The sequence below is a fragment of the Cydia strobilella genome, chromosome 3 (genome assembly GCF_947568885.1).
Source record: "Cydia strobilella chromosome 3, ilCydStro3.1, whole genome shotgun sequence".
Lineage (NCBI taxonomy): Eukaryota > Metazoa > Arthropoda > Insecta > Lepidoptera > Tortricidae > Cydia > Cydia strobilella.
Window position 1 is genome coordinate 10,721,367 of NC_086043.1, and position 15,663 is coordinate 10,737,029.

Consider the following 15,663-nt stretch of genomic DNA (forward strand, 5'->3'; position numbering starts at 1 on the left):
AAATATGTTCCTGAACATAAATAAATAGGGTTGCCTAAAGAAATATGGTCAAGGCTATTATTAATAAATTTTTGAAAATAATTTTTTTTCTTCAAATTTCACCGATTTGTCTGACGAACGGAATAAGTTCCAATGGAAAGTATACAACTTCTATAATATGAATAAATTAGGTTGCCTATGTTTTTCCGGTCACTATTATGAGGTTGCCGTGTTTAAACAGGTGAGTTAAAATCGATAATTGCACCCATCTGTCTGACGCTTGAATTATATATCAAAATAATAGTAATTTTATTGCGAATACAATGGTATAGGGTTGCCTGCAAAAATCCGGTCACAAATAAGGGTTGCCAGGCTTTTAAAGAAAATAAGAAGGAAAGACTTTTATCGATAACTCAAAAACGGCTTACCTGATCACGATTGCTTTAACTACTTTCGAATGTGTTTATTAATCACTATTTTTGTGATTTTTTTCATAATTTTTGGATGAATGGTTCAAAAGTTAGAAGGAAAAAGCCTTTTTTTTCTAAACAATTATATCCGAAATGATTCACTTTATCAAGAAATGTGGTTCGAAGACCCCTATTTATTTTGAAAGACCTATCCAACGACACCCGACACCATAGGGTTGAAACGAAATAGACAGATGGGTGCAATTATCGATTTTAACTCACCTGTTTAAACAAGGCAACCTCATAATAGTGACCGGAAAAACATAGGCAACCTAATTTTATTCATGTTGTAGAAGTTGTATACTTTCCATTGGAACTTATTCCGTTCGTCAGACAAATCGGTGAAATTTGAAAAAAAAATTTTTTTTTTCAAAAATTTATTAAAAATAGCCTTGACCATATTTCATTAGGCAACCCTATTTATTTATGTTCAGGAACATATTTTCTTTCATAAAATATAAGTTTCATCCGTCAAACGTATGGGTGAAGGTCGACCATATATAACGTATCTTAGACTAATAAGTATAATATTGTATGAAATGTTGACTTACCATGTAATGATCATATTACGTTATGGTTAATAAATAAACTAAACTAAACACTCGTATACCACTTTATATATCAAATTCGGCACTTTTGGCATAATCACATGTATCTAGTAATTTGTTTAAACATTTTACCTAGTAGCAATCTAACGTTAACATACATTTTAAAATCCCGTTCAATCAAGCTTATTAGTTTAATGAAACAATAACTAGAGTTTAGATACTAATGTTATTCATAAAGATTCCTATTCTATAATAATAATTAAATTGTAATTATAATTGTGATCTGTTATAATAATCTTGCTTGTCACGGATTGCCCAATGAAGATGTTCCGGTGTGGTTTACCGATGTGTATCGAGCAGGCTCCCGCGCCGGATCCCCGGGAATGTTATCGGTTCCGTATCGATTGTTCACGCGCAATCGTAGTAGTGAGTAGTGATTCAGTATCTATCGACTAAAGCTTACTTATCGACTTCTTTTAGCAAGCTGATATCGACATTATGAAATGAGTACTTACGTAGTTTATTAGACAATGCTTTATACCAGAATGTCGAACTGGGTACTCATATTTAGACAGGCATTTTATGTACTTAGTTACTTACCTTACTCCGTAGTGTTCTTAATTTCAGTCTGCCACCTAGATATACTTATAATATAAAATAAAAAAATAGCCGCAACCGAATACAGAACCTCCTCCTTCTAAGAAATTGAAGTCGGTTAAAAATAAGGCCGAGTACGACGCTTGCAATTATACCCAATATAATATGTACCTATTCCTATATGTTTTTATTGATTATGCGCCCACAAAAATACATAATTGTAAGAAATGTAGCAGATAGAGTGTAAGGTAAGTAGCGTGATTTTGAATGAGTGAAAGAAGGAATAGGTAGGTATCGATATCGATCTTCAAATTTGATATCTAAATTAAAAGTAACCATCTCCGAGTCGTTTTTTGGCCTATAGAATAATACCAATTGTTAAGAAATGCCGGCATGGGTGAGCTTCGCTGAGGAAGCCAAGTCATCCTGGGTCGCTTCTCACGACTTTTTATGACCGAAGCACCCGCACTTATTTATTTCAACAATCATCGTATGGCTTACACATTTTAATCGTAACTAGTTATTACGCATAACACGGAAAGATTTTCGAATAATTGATACTATTTCGTGAGATAACATTTTGATCTTTGGATCCGCATTAAGTTGTCCGTTCCCATATTTTTTTAGGATAGTAAATAGGACTATTATAATACATACTTATATCGACTAAGTGTACACACTTAGTTAAAAGTTCGTTAGGAAAAAAATAAACTTATACTTAGTTTAGGTAGTTCTGATACTTCTGTTATATTATAAGTAAATAGGTACTATGCACCGATTACTTAAACATGGACAGACGATCCTGACAATTTGCCTTTTCATTCCACATTGTATCAATCTGGATTCGTATTTGCCTCTTAAAAAAAAATCCAATGACTTTTATACTTGCTTTCAGACCCATTCGGATCAAATGCCGTTTCGCTGTGAGTTCTGCTCACGGCACTTCAAGCACAAGAGGTCCCGCGACCGCCACGTGAAGCTGCACACTGGCGACCGCAAGTACCGCTGTCCGCACTGCGAGTCTGCCTTTTCCAGAAGGTATGACATGTTTTGCTCACTGTTCTACTAACTGATCATTATTGTAACTAATACTGTATCTATTTTTTAAGAAATGGGTAAGTATACCTAGACAAAAAACGTTGCATAATATTAGCGTAAAAATACATCCCATAGTTATGTGTTTAACTAGATAAGATATAGATGCATTTGAATACGAACAAAAGTGTGTCCCTAATTCTAAAGAATAATATATTAGCTTTAGGAGGATCCGTCCTAATGGTTGTCACCATAATTAGATTATTATGAGTATTTGTGGAATAGAAAAACCTCGAAGCCAGTGGGATACAAAATCCTTAAGTCAAAGCCTATTGATGTTCGTGCGAGTAAGGCACAGCGCAACGGCAAGAGGACGCGAGGTGCGATAATGGGCCTCTTAAGATTGATCACCGTCGTGGCACAAAGCTCGCTCCTCGACCACGATGCGTCACCTTTTTCGTCACCTCGCCGCGGTCACGTGACTAATTCCACGCAATTTGTCGGCCCAACGAACCGCCGTCGAGTGAAAAGAGATGATGCGCTGACAAATGGCGTCGAGGGTCTCACAAAAATGAAATAATGGCCCGTACCTAAACTGGCACGACGAGCCCGGCCATTAGCGGAGGTGTTTGGGCGAACGCCTCTATTCTGTAGTTTGCGTGAAAAGCCTCTTTGTTAGTTCTGTTTGGTTCGTGCTTTATGTGGGCACTTATGTCTCACATGACAAATTGTCATCAGTGGTCACATAAAAGAAGACTTTATCTCTCGTGGATGTTTTCGAACTGACATTTACATTTTTTTTTGGGTGTAATTTGGGAATGTGACGCTCAGCTCATAAAAATCTTATTAATTATTATATTATTTAGGCTTAAGTATAAGTATCTGCTTAGAAAGTAAATTGTACTAATTAGGTAGGTATTTACATTTATCGTCAAAATTATAAGCATATATTATGTACCAAAGAAAGTCATCAGTAAAGTAAGTAACTACCTACTTGATAACAAAAATCAGTTAGGTAGTTTTATATTGAAAACCAAGGGCCTGACACTCTTTGATCGATAGTCTTATTGCGATTCCTATAAGAGGAAAGAGAAAATAGTGCCATGCTTTGTCCTTATCACCGACCGGGTTTTTTTTCATGGTCGGGTTATGGCAGCATAGGTAGAAGGCGATGGCGAAATACCGAAATTTATAAGAGTGAAAGAGAAAAGGATTATGCTGCCATACATTAACCTGCCAATACATGAATATGTCTTTCTCTTACCCCTGGTCGCTCGGTTTCATGTCTATAACTACTATACTATGTCTATGTTGAAAACATTTTCTTGTGAGATACTTAATAACAACACAACATGCTCTGTTTCTCTGCTTCTTACTCGACTTCCTTTTTTCCAGCGATCACCTAAAGATCCACATGAAGACGCACGACATTCAGAAGCCTTTCCAATGCACCGTGTGCAACCGAGGCTACAACACCGCGGCGGCGCTCACGTCACACATGCAGGGCCACAAGCGCGACCGCGAGGGCCGGGAGACTGACCGGCGGCGCGCACTTCGTTGCCCGCGGTGCGGAGACGCTTTCCGCAGGACTGACCTCTTACAGGTTAGTAATAAGCCTATAATAAGCCTAATTGCTTGTTTATTCAATCGCGGCTGCAACACTGCGGCCTCGTTGAAATCGCACATGTAGACAAGCGCGACCTGGACACCGGCAAATGCGGTGGCGCACAGTACGCTGTCCGCGGTGCGGGGACATCTTCTGCAGGACAGCAGGACTGACCTAACAATATTATAATAGTAGTTCAATATAGCGTTGAAAAAACCGGGAAGATGTGGACGACTCTTTAGGATATAATTACACTAAAACTAAACTTATTGTGTTATAACGTAAGATGTGGACTAGGCTACCATTAATAGTTAGCTATTTAACAATCAGAAACATTTTTTGTCCGTCTCCAGGCTCACATGACCAGCGCCCACGGTGTTGACGTAGCGGCGCTTACTCCCCCGAGACGCGTCGCCTCGCAGCCGCCACCCACGCTCCTCGCCTGCATTTACTGCACACGAGACACCTTCACAAGCATGGAGCAGTTGCAATTACACGTTCGAGCCGCTCATTCAGCATTACTTAATGGCGAAACCCCGTCAGATCAGATCGTCGAGCAACCCGCGCCTACTGATCTTAGCAGAAGGGCTGAAGAACCGTCGGTCAAGCGTCGACGCTCGGATTCTGCAACGCCCCAACTAGCTTTGTCGCCAGGAACTCTTCTCTGCAATCAATGCGACGCGGCCCTGCCTGACTTTGAAGCGTTTCGCGCACATTTGAAAGGTCACCTTGAGGAGGGCGGGGAGCTGAATCGATCCAGCCCAACGCCATGCCCCCACTGCGGGGCCTCTTTCGCTGATGCGGCGGCCTCGGAGCGTCATCTCGCCGCACACTATCTGGCAGTGTCCTGCGAATACACGTGCCACAGCTGCGCGCGCAGTTTTCCTACGCCGGACGATTTGCAAAAGCATCTACTTGATCTGCACGCTCATCACCTTTACCGCTGTTCTCTTTGCAAGGAAATCTTCGACTCGAAAGTAGCCATTCAGGTGCACTTTGCCGTGGCGCACAGCGGCGAGAGCAAAGTATGGGTGTGCCGGTCATGCGGCGGCTCGCCACTGCGCTCGGAGGCGGAGGGCGCGGCGCACGTGCGTGCGCGGCACAGCGCGGCGCGCTGCGCGTGTGGCGCCGTGCTGGCCGGTGCACGCGCGCTGCGGGCACACGCGCAGCTGCACGCCTACCGCTGCCCCGCGCCCGGCTGCGCTGAGTCCTTCGCCGTGCAGTACCTGCTCGAGAGGCATATGCAGGCGCACCACGCCGTCACACACCAGGTTAGAAGGACGATACTAAAAATATATCACTGCTAACCATCTTCCACGTTTTCTAACATTTACTATTACAGTATTTACAGTTATTATATCTATGTTGAATTTTGACACACCTCGACAATCATAAAACACAACAAAAAACTGTTCGATTTCATGATTTTGTGCAAGACATCCGAAATTTTTCAACTCCTATGCTCTGACTTCCATTGGTTACTGATAAAAAACGAGTCTTATTCTACAAGAATTATATACCTTTATCTTATATTTTATTAGGGTTTGAACGGCGAAAGCACGCGACCAAAGCGAGTGGAAAACAACAACACTGGCGACGGCGCGGACGGCGCTTGCTCGCCGTGCGCCGGGGGCGAGGCTGGCGGCGACGAGCGCCGCCGCAAAAACGGCGCCGTCGCGCTGCAGTGCGCCTACTGCGGCGAGCGCACGCGGTCCCGCGCCGAGCTTGAGGCGCACACGCGCGCCCACTCGGGCGCCGCCGCCGCCAGGCACAAGTGCCTCATCTGCGACGAGATCCTGCCCTCCGCTGCTGTGCTCGCCGAGCACAAACTCACGCATTGCAAGGTAAATAATGCCCTAATTTTTTTTGAAGATAAGAACAATACGCAATTGCCAGAACTTTAACCTGAGTACCTATACAGTCACGTCTGAAAATATCGATAGGGACTGTTCAGAACGCATCGTAAGTGACGTTGCGGACGCCCGATTGCCTCCGAAATTCGAAGATCTAGCGGAAGCCGCTCGACCCCAATTACAAAGAAATACCGCAAATCGATGTACAGGTTAGCCGTTTGGCACACGCATACTAGAGGTCAAAACAAAATTTTTGACCCGCAGTTCCTAAAAAAAAATTCCCCGAAATGTTATGACGTGATATATTTTTAGATCACCTCAAAAAGCCCTTTTGTATGATTACCACACACGATAGGTTTTGGTTTTTTTTTCCATACAAAAATAATAATGTTTTACCACTCCCCGGAGAAATTTTTTTAGAAACTGCGGGTCAAAAATTTTGTTTTGACCTCTAGTATGCGTGTGCCAAACGGCTAACCTGTACATCGATTTGCGGTTTTTTAATTAGAACGGGTTACACTAATCGACGACGAACGGATGCGTATATAACGTCCGCCGGCAGCAGTCAACGGCAATCTTCCAAAATATATTGAACGACAAACTGGAGTTGTACTGTTTTTAATTTAATTATAATTTACAAAAGAAATCTTTGTCATCTTCCTCGCAATCCTCGCGTTATCCAGGCATTTTGCCACAACTCATGGGAGCCTGGGGTCCGCTTGACAACTAATCCCAAGAATTGACGTAGGCACTAGTTTTTACGAAAGCGACTGCCATCTGACAAAATGCCTGGATAACGCGAGGATTACGAGGAATATGACAAAGATTTATTTTATATCGCCCCTACCTTAATTAACTGCACTTCCTTTGTTGAATTCTTAGGTATGGTCAAAATTTTGAATTGATCAAATTCGTAATTTCAGGTGGTAGCGGGTGACACGTGCGCTCGATGTCGCGCGAGACTGCCGTCCGAGGAATCTTTCCTGAGCCATATGGCGCGCCACCACCCTGCGCTGCCCGCGCCCTGCGTCGTGTGCCGCCAGACGCTCGCTTCTGAGGCCGAGGCGCGCCTGCACGCGCGTTTCCACCTGCGCTGCTCTGGCGATGAACAGCGCTGCGCTATTTGTCTACGCGCGCTGCCCGAGGGCGAGGCCGGCGCCGGAGCGCGCGCGTGCGCCGCGTGCTACGCGCGCCACGCAGCGCCGCGCGCTCCTCCGCCCGCCGACCACGACTGTCGCCTCTGCCGTCGTGCCCTCGGTTCGCCCACACGTCTGCAAGCCCACCTCATTGAGCACACGTTCGCAGGCATCGGCGCATTCACCTGCTACCTTTGTTCCGCCGTATTCACGAGCGCGGCCGGCCTGCAACGTCACCTACCCGAGCACGCGTCCGCGCCGCGTCCCTACGACTGCGCGCGCTGCGGCCTCAAGTTTTTCTTCCGCGCGGAGCTCGACAACCATTCGTTCGTGCATCTCGAGGAGGCAGAAATAGCGCAACGAGCGTTCTATGAGGCGTACGCGCGCGGCGCGGCCTCGGCGTGGGCCGCGCTGGCCCCGCCGGAGCCGACGCCCGCCTCCGAGCCGGACGCGCCCGTCAAGCGCGAGCCAGAGATAAAGGAGGAGAAGACGGACGAGTACATCGAGGTGGGCTCGCCGCCGCCGCCGCCGCCACCGCCGCCCCCCTCGCCGCCGCCGGCCGAGCCCGTCGTCGTGAAGCAGGAAAAGCCCGACGAAGACTGAAGGGTCCGTCGACCTATTTCGTCCGTGATGCGGGCCCATCCCCGCTGCAATACTAGATTACGTCCCGACTAGCTTATGTTAGATAGATAGTTATGTTAAAGTTAATATAATAATCGTTGAAATTTTGCGTTTAGAACGCCGTATTTTCAGTAAGTAAAAAAATAGGATCATTATGTTGATTAAGTGATGTATGTTTTATAATGTTTACATGGCTATTTGTAATGATTGTTAAGTTAATAAATTATCCTGTTAAGCTTCATTTATCTAAGCGAAACTTTGCTTTATTTTTAAGAAAAGACGCTTTGCACGAGTAATTAAGTAATTGAACAGGCTGTTCGTATCTCTACCCCTCGCGCGTATAATTATACATGGCTGTCCCGCTCATGATGACGGCAGTCAATGACACTGTGCGAGTGGGATAGCAATATAATTATGCGCTTGCGGTCACGCAATTCCTAGTGGTTAGTGTTATTTCTGTACAGTATGCTCAACGCGATAAGACTGTTGAAGCAATTAATCCTTCTAAGCGGTAGCCACCTGAGTCTGTATCCAGGGCAGCAGCGCGGCGACGTTGACGTAGGCGGCGGGCACGTTGGCATTGGCGCAGCCGAGTCCCCAGGCCACCAGCCCGGCCACCACCCATTGCCCGTTGACTTGGCACACGAGCCCCGAACCGCCGTCACCCTGAAACGATTCAACTCCATTTAAAAACCTGTAATTACTGAGGTACTGCACGGCAGAGGGGTATTATATAAGAAAGAAGTAAATTCTTATGATGATTGACTAGCTTTGGATCCACCTTACCCACACTATTTATTCTGACATACCACAACATTAGTTCCAATACGTAATAATATGTTAACGTAGAGTAGAGGGTGTTACTCGTATATAAATCACGTTTAATGACCTATTGTGAACTTTGCCCTGTTTGGATGTCCTACTTTTCAATTACTAACGAAGCATGAAGGCACTATTACAAGGGCACTCTAATTTCACAGTATGTGCTCTGGGGCAAATTTGTATAGGTACTTATTGGTGTAAATTAAAAGTAATCGTTAGGTTGTTTGTTGACCACATCAATTATAATTTATTTTGAGGGATTACAGTCGCCATCGTAGATCAAATCAATATTATACCTAAGTCTGTTGGCGTATGTGTGTGGCCACTTAAGGATGACTCACGTTAGACCGGGCCGTGACCGGGCCGGAGCTTCCGGAGCTTCGTTTTCTATGGGAAGCATCACGTGATCACCTGTCATGTCATAGAAAAGTAAGCGCCGGAAGCTCCGGCCCGGTCACAGCCCGGTCTAACGTGAGTCATCCTTTACTTACTTAAAATCTTTAATATGGTCACTACTAGTGCCTCACTAGTAGTCATTTTACACGACAAAGCGCACAGAAATGTATGGCACAGTCTTAATAACCTAGTCGTGTCAGATGCCTACCTATTTTTGTGTACTTCTTACTGTAAGATATTGTTGGTGCTGGCTGTAGCACCCTTCCTATTGGTTAGTTCTTTGTTATGTTACACAATCTACTACGAACCCACTAGGTAAATATACATTGAGTGCTTACTGTACATGCATCCTTGTTTGCTTCACCGCCAGCACAAATGAAGGACGTGGTGTCAAGAGCGAAGCTGGGGCCTAGACGTGCCGCTTGCATTTGAGTTTGGCACGTTGCTGGGTCTACAATTGGCACGTCTACTTTCTTCAAAATCTGCTGGTATTGCCCTTGTAGGCCAAACATATTTTTACCCCATCCAGACACCCAACACCTGAAATCGATTTTTAAGCGTTATAAAACAAATTATAATTCCATATGTACATAACAGGTACCTGTGTGTAGAATAGTGACAACCTGTAAATATAAGCTACCGTGTACCTTACCTCTGACCAGTATAAGTAGCCGCATTGGAGGCTGGCAAGCATGCTCTGTTAATAGTATTGACAGAGCCAGTCATAGGCGTCAAAGGGACCGGAGTCGACAGTCGCAGTACAGTGATGTCATACTGCAAAGTGGTGGGGTTGAAGGAGGGATGGCTGAACACCTTGGCGACTGTGTACTCTTGGTATGGCACCGGCTCGTAGGTCCCGGCGGCGTCCCAGTCACCCAAACGCACCTTGACGTTAGGAGCTGTGCCTGATACACTGTAATGTAACAATAATAAGGTACATACAGTCAAAATGCTAAGGATCCCAGGCTAGTTGTATGCTAACTGCTGCTACTTGCTATGCAGCTGGGATTCCATGTGTTTCTACCGTAAGCGTAAAAAAACTAGCAATCGAAAAGTAGGTATGTTACATACTTACACGTATGTAGATAGTCGGTGAGTCACTGTTAAAACATTGAACTGATCAATTAGCACACCTCCAGCGATGTAATCGTTCTGTTTTGTTAAAATTAGTGCCTGGAAAAGCAAACCACCGCGTATAATATCGGTACGTCACACAAATATTTGTCTCACTGAATTTAACTTTAAATACCCTAACCTGCCATGGATATTCTCCGAAATTGGCCTGACCAGCGGCTGGAGTGATCGCTGTGGCGGGTACTGTCTGCAAAGTGCCGCATGCTATCACTGTAGTCGAGGTGCCACAACAGAGTACTTGCCCGGTAGGACAAGTCGTTCCTGATCCACCTCCCTGAAACGATGAGAAATTACACAGCTTGTAGCCACAATAACTACTTGATAGTGAAAGATATCCGCGTCACAACTTACCGGAGTTACAATTCTAATATCAATCAAACCGGCTCCAGCATTAGTTCCATTATTGGTGCAAGTGCCTGCTGCTACGCACCTACAACCTGCTTGTCTTTTGCGAATTCGATGACCGGCAGTATTCACCATGCCTAATCTGTCCAATTTATTGGTAGAAATCGTGTTTAATTTAATACTCCTTCGCTCCCTCGGGAATCTCACAGCGGTGTTGTAAGACGGCACTTGAGCACTGTATCCTATAATCGGTGGCACCTGCAACGCCGCCGACGGCGCTGGGGTGGTGCCAAGTCGCGGATCGATCGACGGCATGCCTGCAGCGGTTTCGTCAAGATTAATGATACAAACAATATCAGGGTTGTCGCAAAGAATAACAGGTAAAAGTACTCCACCTATTGTTGCCGGCGGAACTGTAGGAGCGATGGTGGGCGGACCACCACCACCACCACCACCACCACCGCCACCACCACCACCGCCATTTGTCATGTTCATCGGAGGTCCTCCAGTCATGTTCATTGGAGGAGGAGGAGGTCCGGTCACATTAGGGCTCGCTGTGGTTGTTGTTGTCGTTGTAGGCACAAGTATAGGAGGCGGAGGAGCTCCCACAACAATGACGTTTGTAGGGGGCGAGTTGGTGGGCAGCATACCCAAACATGCAGTCAAAAGCCACAAACACATTTTGTCCAGTTAAATTATGATTGTTAACTGGAGTGCTAACCGCGCAGTAGATGGTCTGCTACTGATGGTCAGGTATGAAATCGGAGATGGTGATGAGCGGGCATTAAATATGTCCTTACCAGGTGCAATTGATGGTATTCCCCTAACAATTGTAGCCTTCATGGTGTAATGCGCTTGATCACATAGCGACAAATTGTTGCAATTTACAAAATGTGAATAACTAATTTGTTTTACATTTTGTAATCCTAATCATCTTTTATAGTGCAAGTGTTTACTATGACTGGAGTATCGAGACAAACCATTCTGGTTTAACGATACTTTTTATTAATTACCATGTAAAATTTGTGATTTATCTCTAGTAAATAAATAAATAAAATAAAATAATGTCATAAATTTATTGACTGCTGGGTGTTGACCACCTAATTCACACGAATAGGTCAATATGCCGCCATGTAATGTACGAAAGTGTAACGAAGATATTCGCACTCCCTTTTGCTTGTACGTCGTGTAGTGACAAGGTACGAAACTGATTTTTAGGGTTCTGTAGTCTACGAGTAACCCTTTTAGTTTCGCCATGTCCTTCCGTCTGTACGTCCGCGGCTTTGCTCCGTGATCGTTAGTGCTAGAAAGCAGCAATTTGGCATGGATACATAAATATAGGTAGTGACCAAACATAAGTTGTAGTATTTATTTATTTTCCCCTCGCTAGCTCGGAAAGCCGTCTTTTATCTTTTAAAACAAGCGGGGAAAAACGCATTTTATCCACTAGTGGGGAAAGTAATTTGACCTTGGATGGACCGTGTTTAAGTAGCTTTTGACAGATAACAAAACGTAAAACGCTCATAATAATGGTTCGTTCGATATTAATTATCATTGAATAAATGGTTTGAGAATTTAATAAAAAATACCAAATTTGGCTTTATTTAATGATTTTAAGTCATAAACCTTAAATTACATAAGAAACATTTGTTTTTTTAAATGATGTTGAATGTAATTCTGAACGCACAATGCAATTTCAAAACGCATCGTCAGAAATGTCAACATTGCCAACAAAAAATTTCTCACCGGCTCCGACACGTAAAAATGCACAACTTCCAGAGTTTTCTGTTAAAATATCGTATTATCGTAAAAAAATGAGTGATTCCAGTGATGAAGATGATCTAACGCCTGTAAATGTTGCACTTTCCTCGCTATAGTGAGGGGAAAAGTTTTGTGTTACACACGGGTGCAATAGTTATTTGTTATACAAGGGTGCAAAGTTGTATTTTACCCGCGAGTGTGGAATTGAAACACGAGCAAGCGAAAGGATTCTATAGTTGAACCACGAGCGAAGCGAGTGGTTCTAAAATAGAATCCTGAGCGTAGCGAGTGCTTAAACACACGAGAAATAAAATACATTTGCACCCGTGTGTAACACAAAACTTTTCCTCTCACTATAGCGAGGAAAGTGCAACATCCACAGGCGTTAGATCATCTTAATCACTGGAATCACTCATTTTTTTACGATATTATAACAGAAAACTCTGGAAGTTGTGTATTTTTACGCGAGTCGGTGAGAAAAGTTTTTAAGTAAAAAACTTGTTGACAATGTTGACATTTCTGACGTATAAAATGTCAACGATGCGTTTTGAAATTTCATCGACTCAACTTGTGCTTTCAGAATTATATTTAACATCATTATAAAAAAACTAACGTTTCTTATGGAATTTTAAGGTTTATGACTTAAAATCATTAAATAAAGCTAAATTTGGTATTTTTTATTAGATTCTCAAACCATTAATTTAATGATATTTAATATCGAACGAACCATTATCATGAGCGTTTTACGTTTTGTTATCTGTCAAGCTACTTAAACACGCTCCGTCCAAGGTCAAATTACTTTCCCCACTAGTGGATAAAACGCGTTTTTCCCCGCTTGTTTTAAAGGATAAAAGACAACTTTCCGAGCTAGTGAGGGGAAAATGTATTTTACTTCTCGTGTGTTGAAACACACGAGACACACATCAATTCCACACTCGCGGGTAAAATACAACTTTGCACCCTTGTATAACAAATAACTAGTTTACGTGTAAGCAAAGGTTTAAGTTAAGAGCTTTGTAAGAGAGTGCGCGCAGTTACTGATAAAAAAAACTGTTGTAGTTAAGTTTCTCTGAAGTGAAATGTACAATTTCTTTGAGAAAATGAAGTTCTATACACCTAAATCATGCATGGCGATAGAACGGAAAAATAAAAATTAAAATATTTTTTTTTAGGTTACGCATAAGTGTTTATTTTATTTTTTCGCTTTAACTCAATGGTGTGGGATATCGTTGGATAGATATTTTTAAACTAATACGGGTCTCCAACAACCATTTTTGGATAAAATGAAAATTTTCGGAAATAATCACTCCGAAAGAAAAAATATGTGTCCCCCTCTAAACTTTAAAATATGGATCCAAAAAAATATGAAAAAATTCGTAATACAAAAGCTTAATGAATACTTTCAATGAAAACTTTAGCGAATATGATCGGTCTAGCTGTTTTTGAGTTATTGCAAAAAGTCCTCTCTTATTAGTATAAAAAACCGGCCAAGTGCGAGTCGGACTCGCGCACGAAGGGTTCCGTACCATTACGCAAAAAACGGCAAAAAATCACGTTTGTTGTATAGGAGCCTCGCTTAAATATTCATTTTATTCTGTTTTTAGTATTTGTTGTTATAGCGGCAACAGAAATACACCATCTGTGAAAATTTCAACTGTCTAGCTATCACGGTTCATGAGATACAGCCTGGTGACAGACGGACAGACGGACAGCGGAGTCTTAGTAATAGGGTCCCGTTTTTACCCTTTGGGTACGGAACCCTAAAAAGACGTACTTACAGTACAAAGCGCTGCGCTGCGAAGGTAACTACTCCCTTATGCTTGTAATGTTCTGTACATGATACTTACTAATAGCCCCCGTTTAGCCTATTATGACAGAATGGTATGTAACTACGGAACCCTACACTGAGCATGGCCCGATATACTCTTAGCCGATTTTATTTTATTTAGTTGTTACTTTTTAGGGTTCTGTACCCAAAGGGTAAAAATGGGACCCTATTTTTTTATATTATAGCACATTCTTACACAGATTGACTAAGTCCCACGGTAAGCCTAAGGAGGCTTGTGTTATGGGTATTTCAGACAACGATATATATATAATATATAAATACTTAAATACATAGAAAACACCCATGACTCAGGAACAAATATCTGTGCTCATCACACAAATAAATGCCCTTACCGGGATTCGAACCCAGGACCATCGGCTTCACAGGCAGGGTCACTACCCACTAGGCCAGACCGGTCGTCGAATTACTAAGAACACTGTCCGTCTGTTTGTTTGTCTGTCCTTCTGTCCACGCTGTATTTCATGAACCGTGATAGACAGTTGAAAGTTTCACAGATGATAACTATAACAACAAATATTAAAAAACGAATAAAATAAATATTTAAGCGGGGTTCAAACAACAAACGTGATTTATTTGCCGTTTTTTGCCTAATGATACGGAACCCTTCGTGCGCGAGTCCTATTCGCACTTGGCCGGTTTTTTCACTCGAAATATTTTTTTAGGTTAAAGAAGGTAAACAAGTTACGCGGTGATTTTCTAGTAGAAGGTAGCTAAGTTTTGGAACTAGAGTAGGAGTTTAGGGTAGGCTGGGTAGGTTACAGTATACCTAGTTATAGGGGACTGGGGTTGTTCATATTTATAGGTACCTACATTTTTACTCGCTTAACATAATACAAACCAGTTTTTTGCAGCCAAGCATTCAACTAGTCCGTAGCTCATGATAACTTCTTACCAAGTGCTCTAATAAGAATAATAAGATTGCGTTGGCACCCTTTGGGTGCGGACTCTTAAGGTGGACGGACGCTTACCTAAAGTGGAGTTCAATAGAATTGGCAAATAATGGAAACAAATATGACTAATTTTGCTAGCATTTGGCGTATAAACCATCGTAGATTTACGATGATTGTTTTCATTAAAATATTAAAAATTAATATTATATTGTAACTAGTAATTAAAATATATAGGTAAGCTGTTCATAAAATCATGGCTGTCCACAAAAAGTGCGAAATTACGAAGAAATTAAGGTAAATTTGGTTTGTTTACATTAGGTATTTGCCATTGCTATTGATTGAAGTCGGCTAAAGGGAACTTTAGCGACGCTTGGGCGGGCGGTTCGCGCTGAGATTAAGGATGACTCACGTTAGACCGGGCCGTGACCGGGACGAAGCTTCCGGCGCTTCGTTTTCTATGGAAAGAATCACGTGATCACCTGTCATGTCATAGAAAAGTAAGCGCCGGAAGCTCCGGCCCGGTCACGGCCCGGTCTAACGTGAGTCATCCTTTATTCATGATTTTTTGCCTGAGTCACCGAACTGCACCGAACCATGACGTGCCCAAAATAAGTAATTACG

At 42.8% G+C, this 15,663-nt stretch overlaps 2 protein-coding genes across 4 annotated transcripts in view; one reads left to right on the plus strand and one right to left on the minus strand.

The window, feature by feature from the left end:
- LOC134755837 (zinc finger protein 423 homolog) overlaps positions 1-8,101 on the plus strand; it is an 89,890-nt gene extending 81,789 nt beyond the window's left edge. For both annotated transcript variants that reach the window (XM_063692454.1, XM_063692453.1), the window contains exons 3-7: positions 2,490-2,632; positions 4,025-4,232; positions 4,589-5,506; positions 5,777-6,079; positions 7,012-8,101. In XM_063692454.1, the coding sequence (XP_063548524.1) occupies positions 2,490-2,632; positions 4,025-4,232; positions 4,589-5,506; positions 5,777-6,079; positions 7,012-7,827 (2,388 nt within the window). In that variant the 3' untranslated portion in view covers positions 7,828-8,101. The remainder of the gene's footprint in view (positions 1-2,489; positions 2,633-4,024; positions 4,233-4,588; positions 5,507-5,776; positions 6,080-7,011) is intronic.
- Positions 8,102-8,348: 247 nt separating this feature from the next.
- On the minus strand, positions 8,349-11,346 carry LOC134755822 (inactive CLIP domain-containing serine protease A28). Of its 2 annotated transcripts, XM_063692430.1 has the most exons (7): positions 10,938-11,344; positions 10,549-10,859; positions 10,319-10,471; positions 10,139-10,236; positions 9,716-9,976; positions 9,402-9,603; positions 8,349-8,511 (listed from the first exon to the last, which is right to left on the minus strand). In XM_063692430.1, the coding sequence occupies exons 1-7, from the start codon at positions 11,221-11,223 to the stop codon at positions 8,350-8,352; spliced, it is 1,473 nt and encodes a 490-aa protein (XP_063548500.1). In that variant the 5' UTR covers positions 11,224-11,344; the 3' UTR covers position 8,349. The 2 variants fall into 2 exon arrangements, with proteins under 2 accessions (XP_063548500.1, XP_063548499.1); XM_063692429.1 differs by having other exon boundaries at positions 10,549-11,346.
- Positions 11,347-15,663: the final 4,317 nt, after the last annotated feature.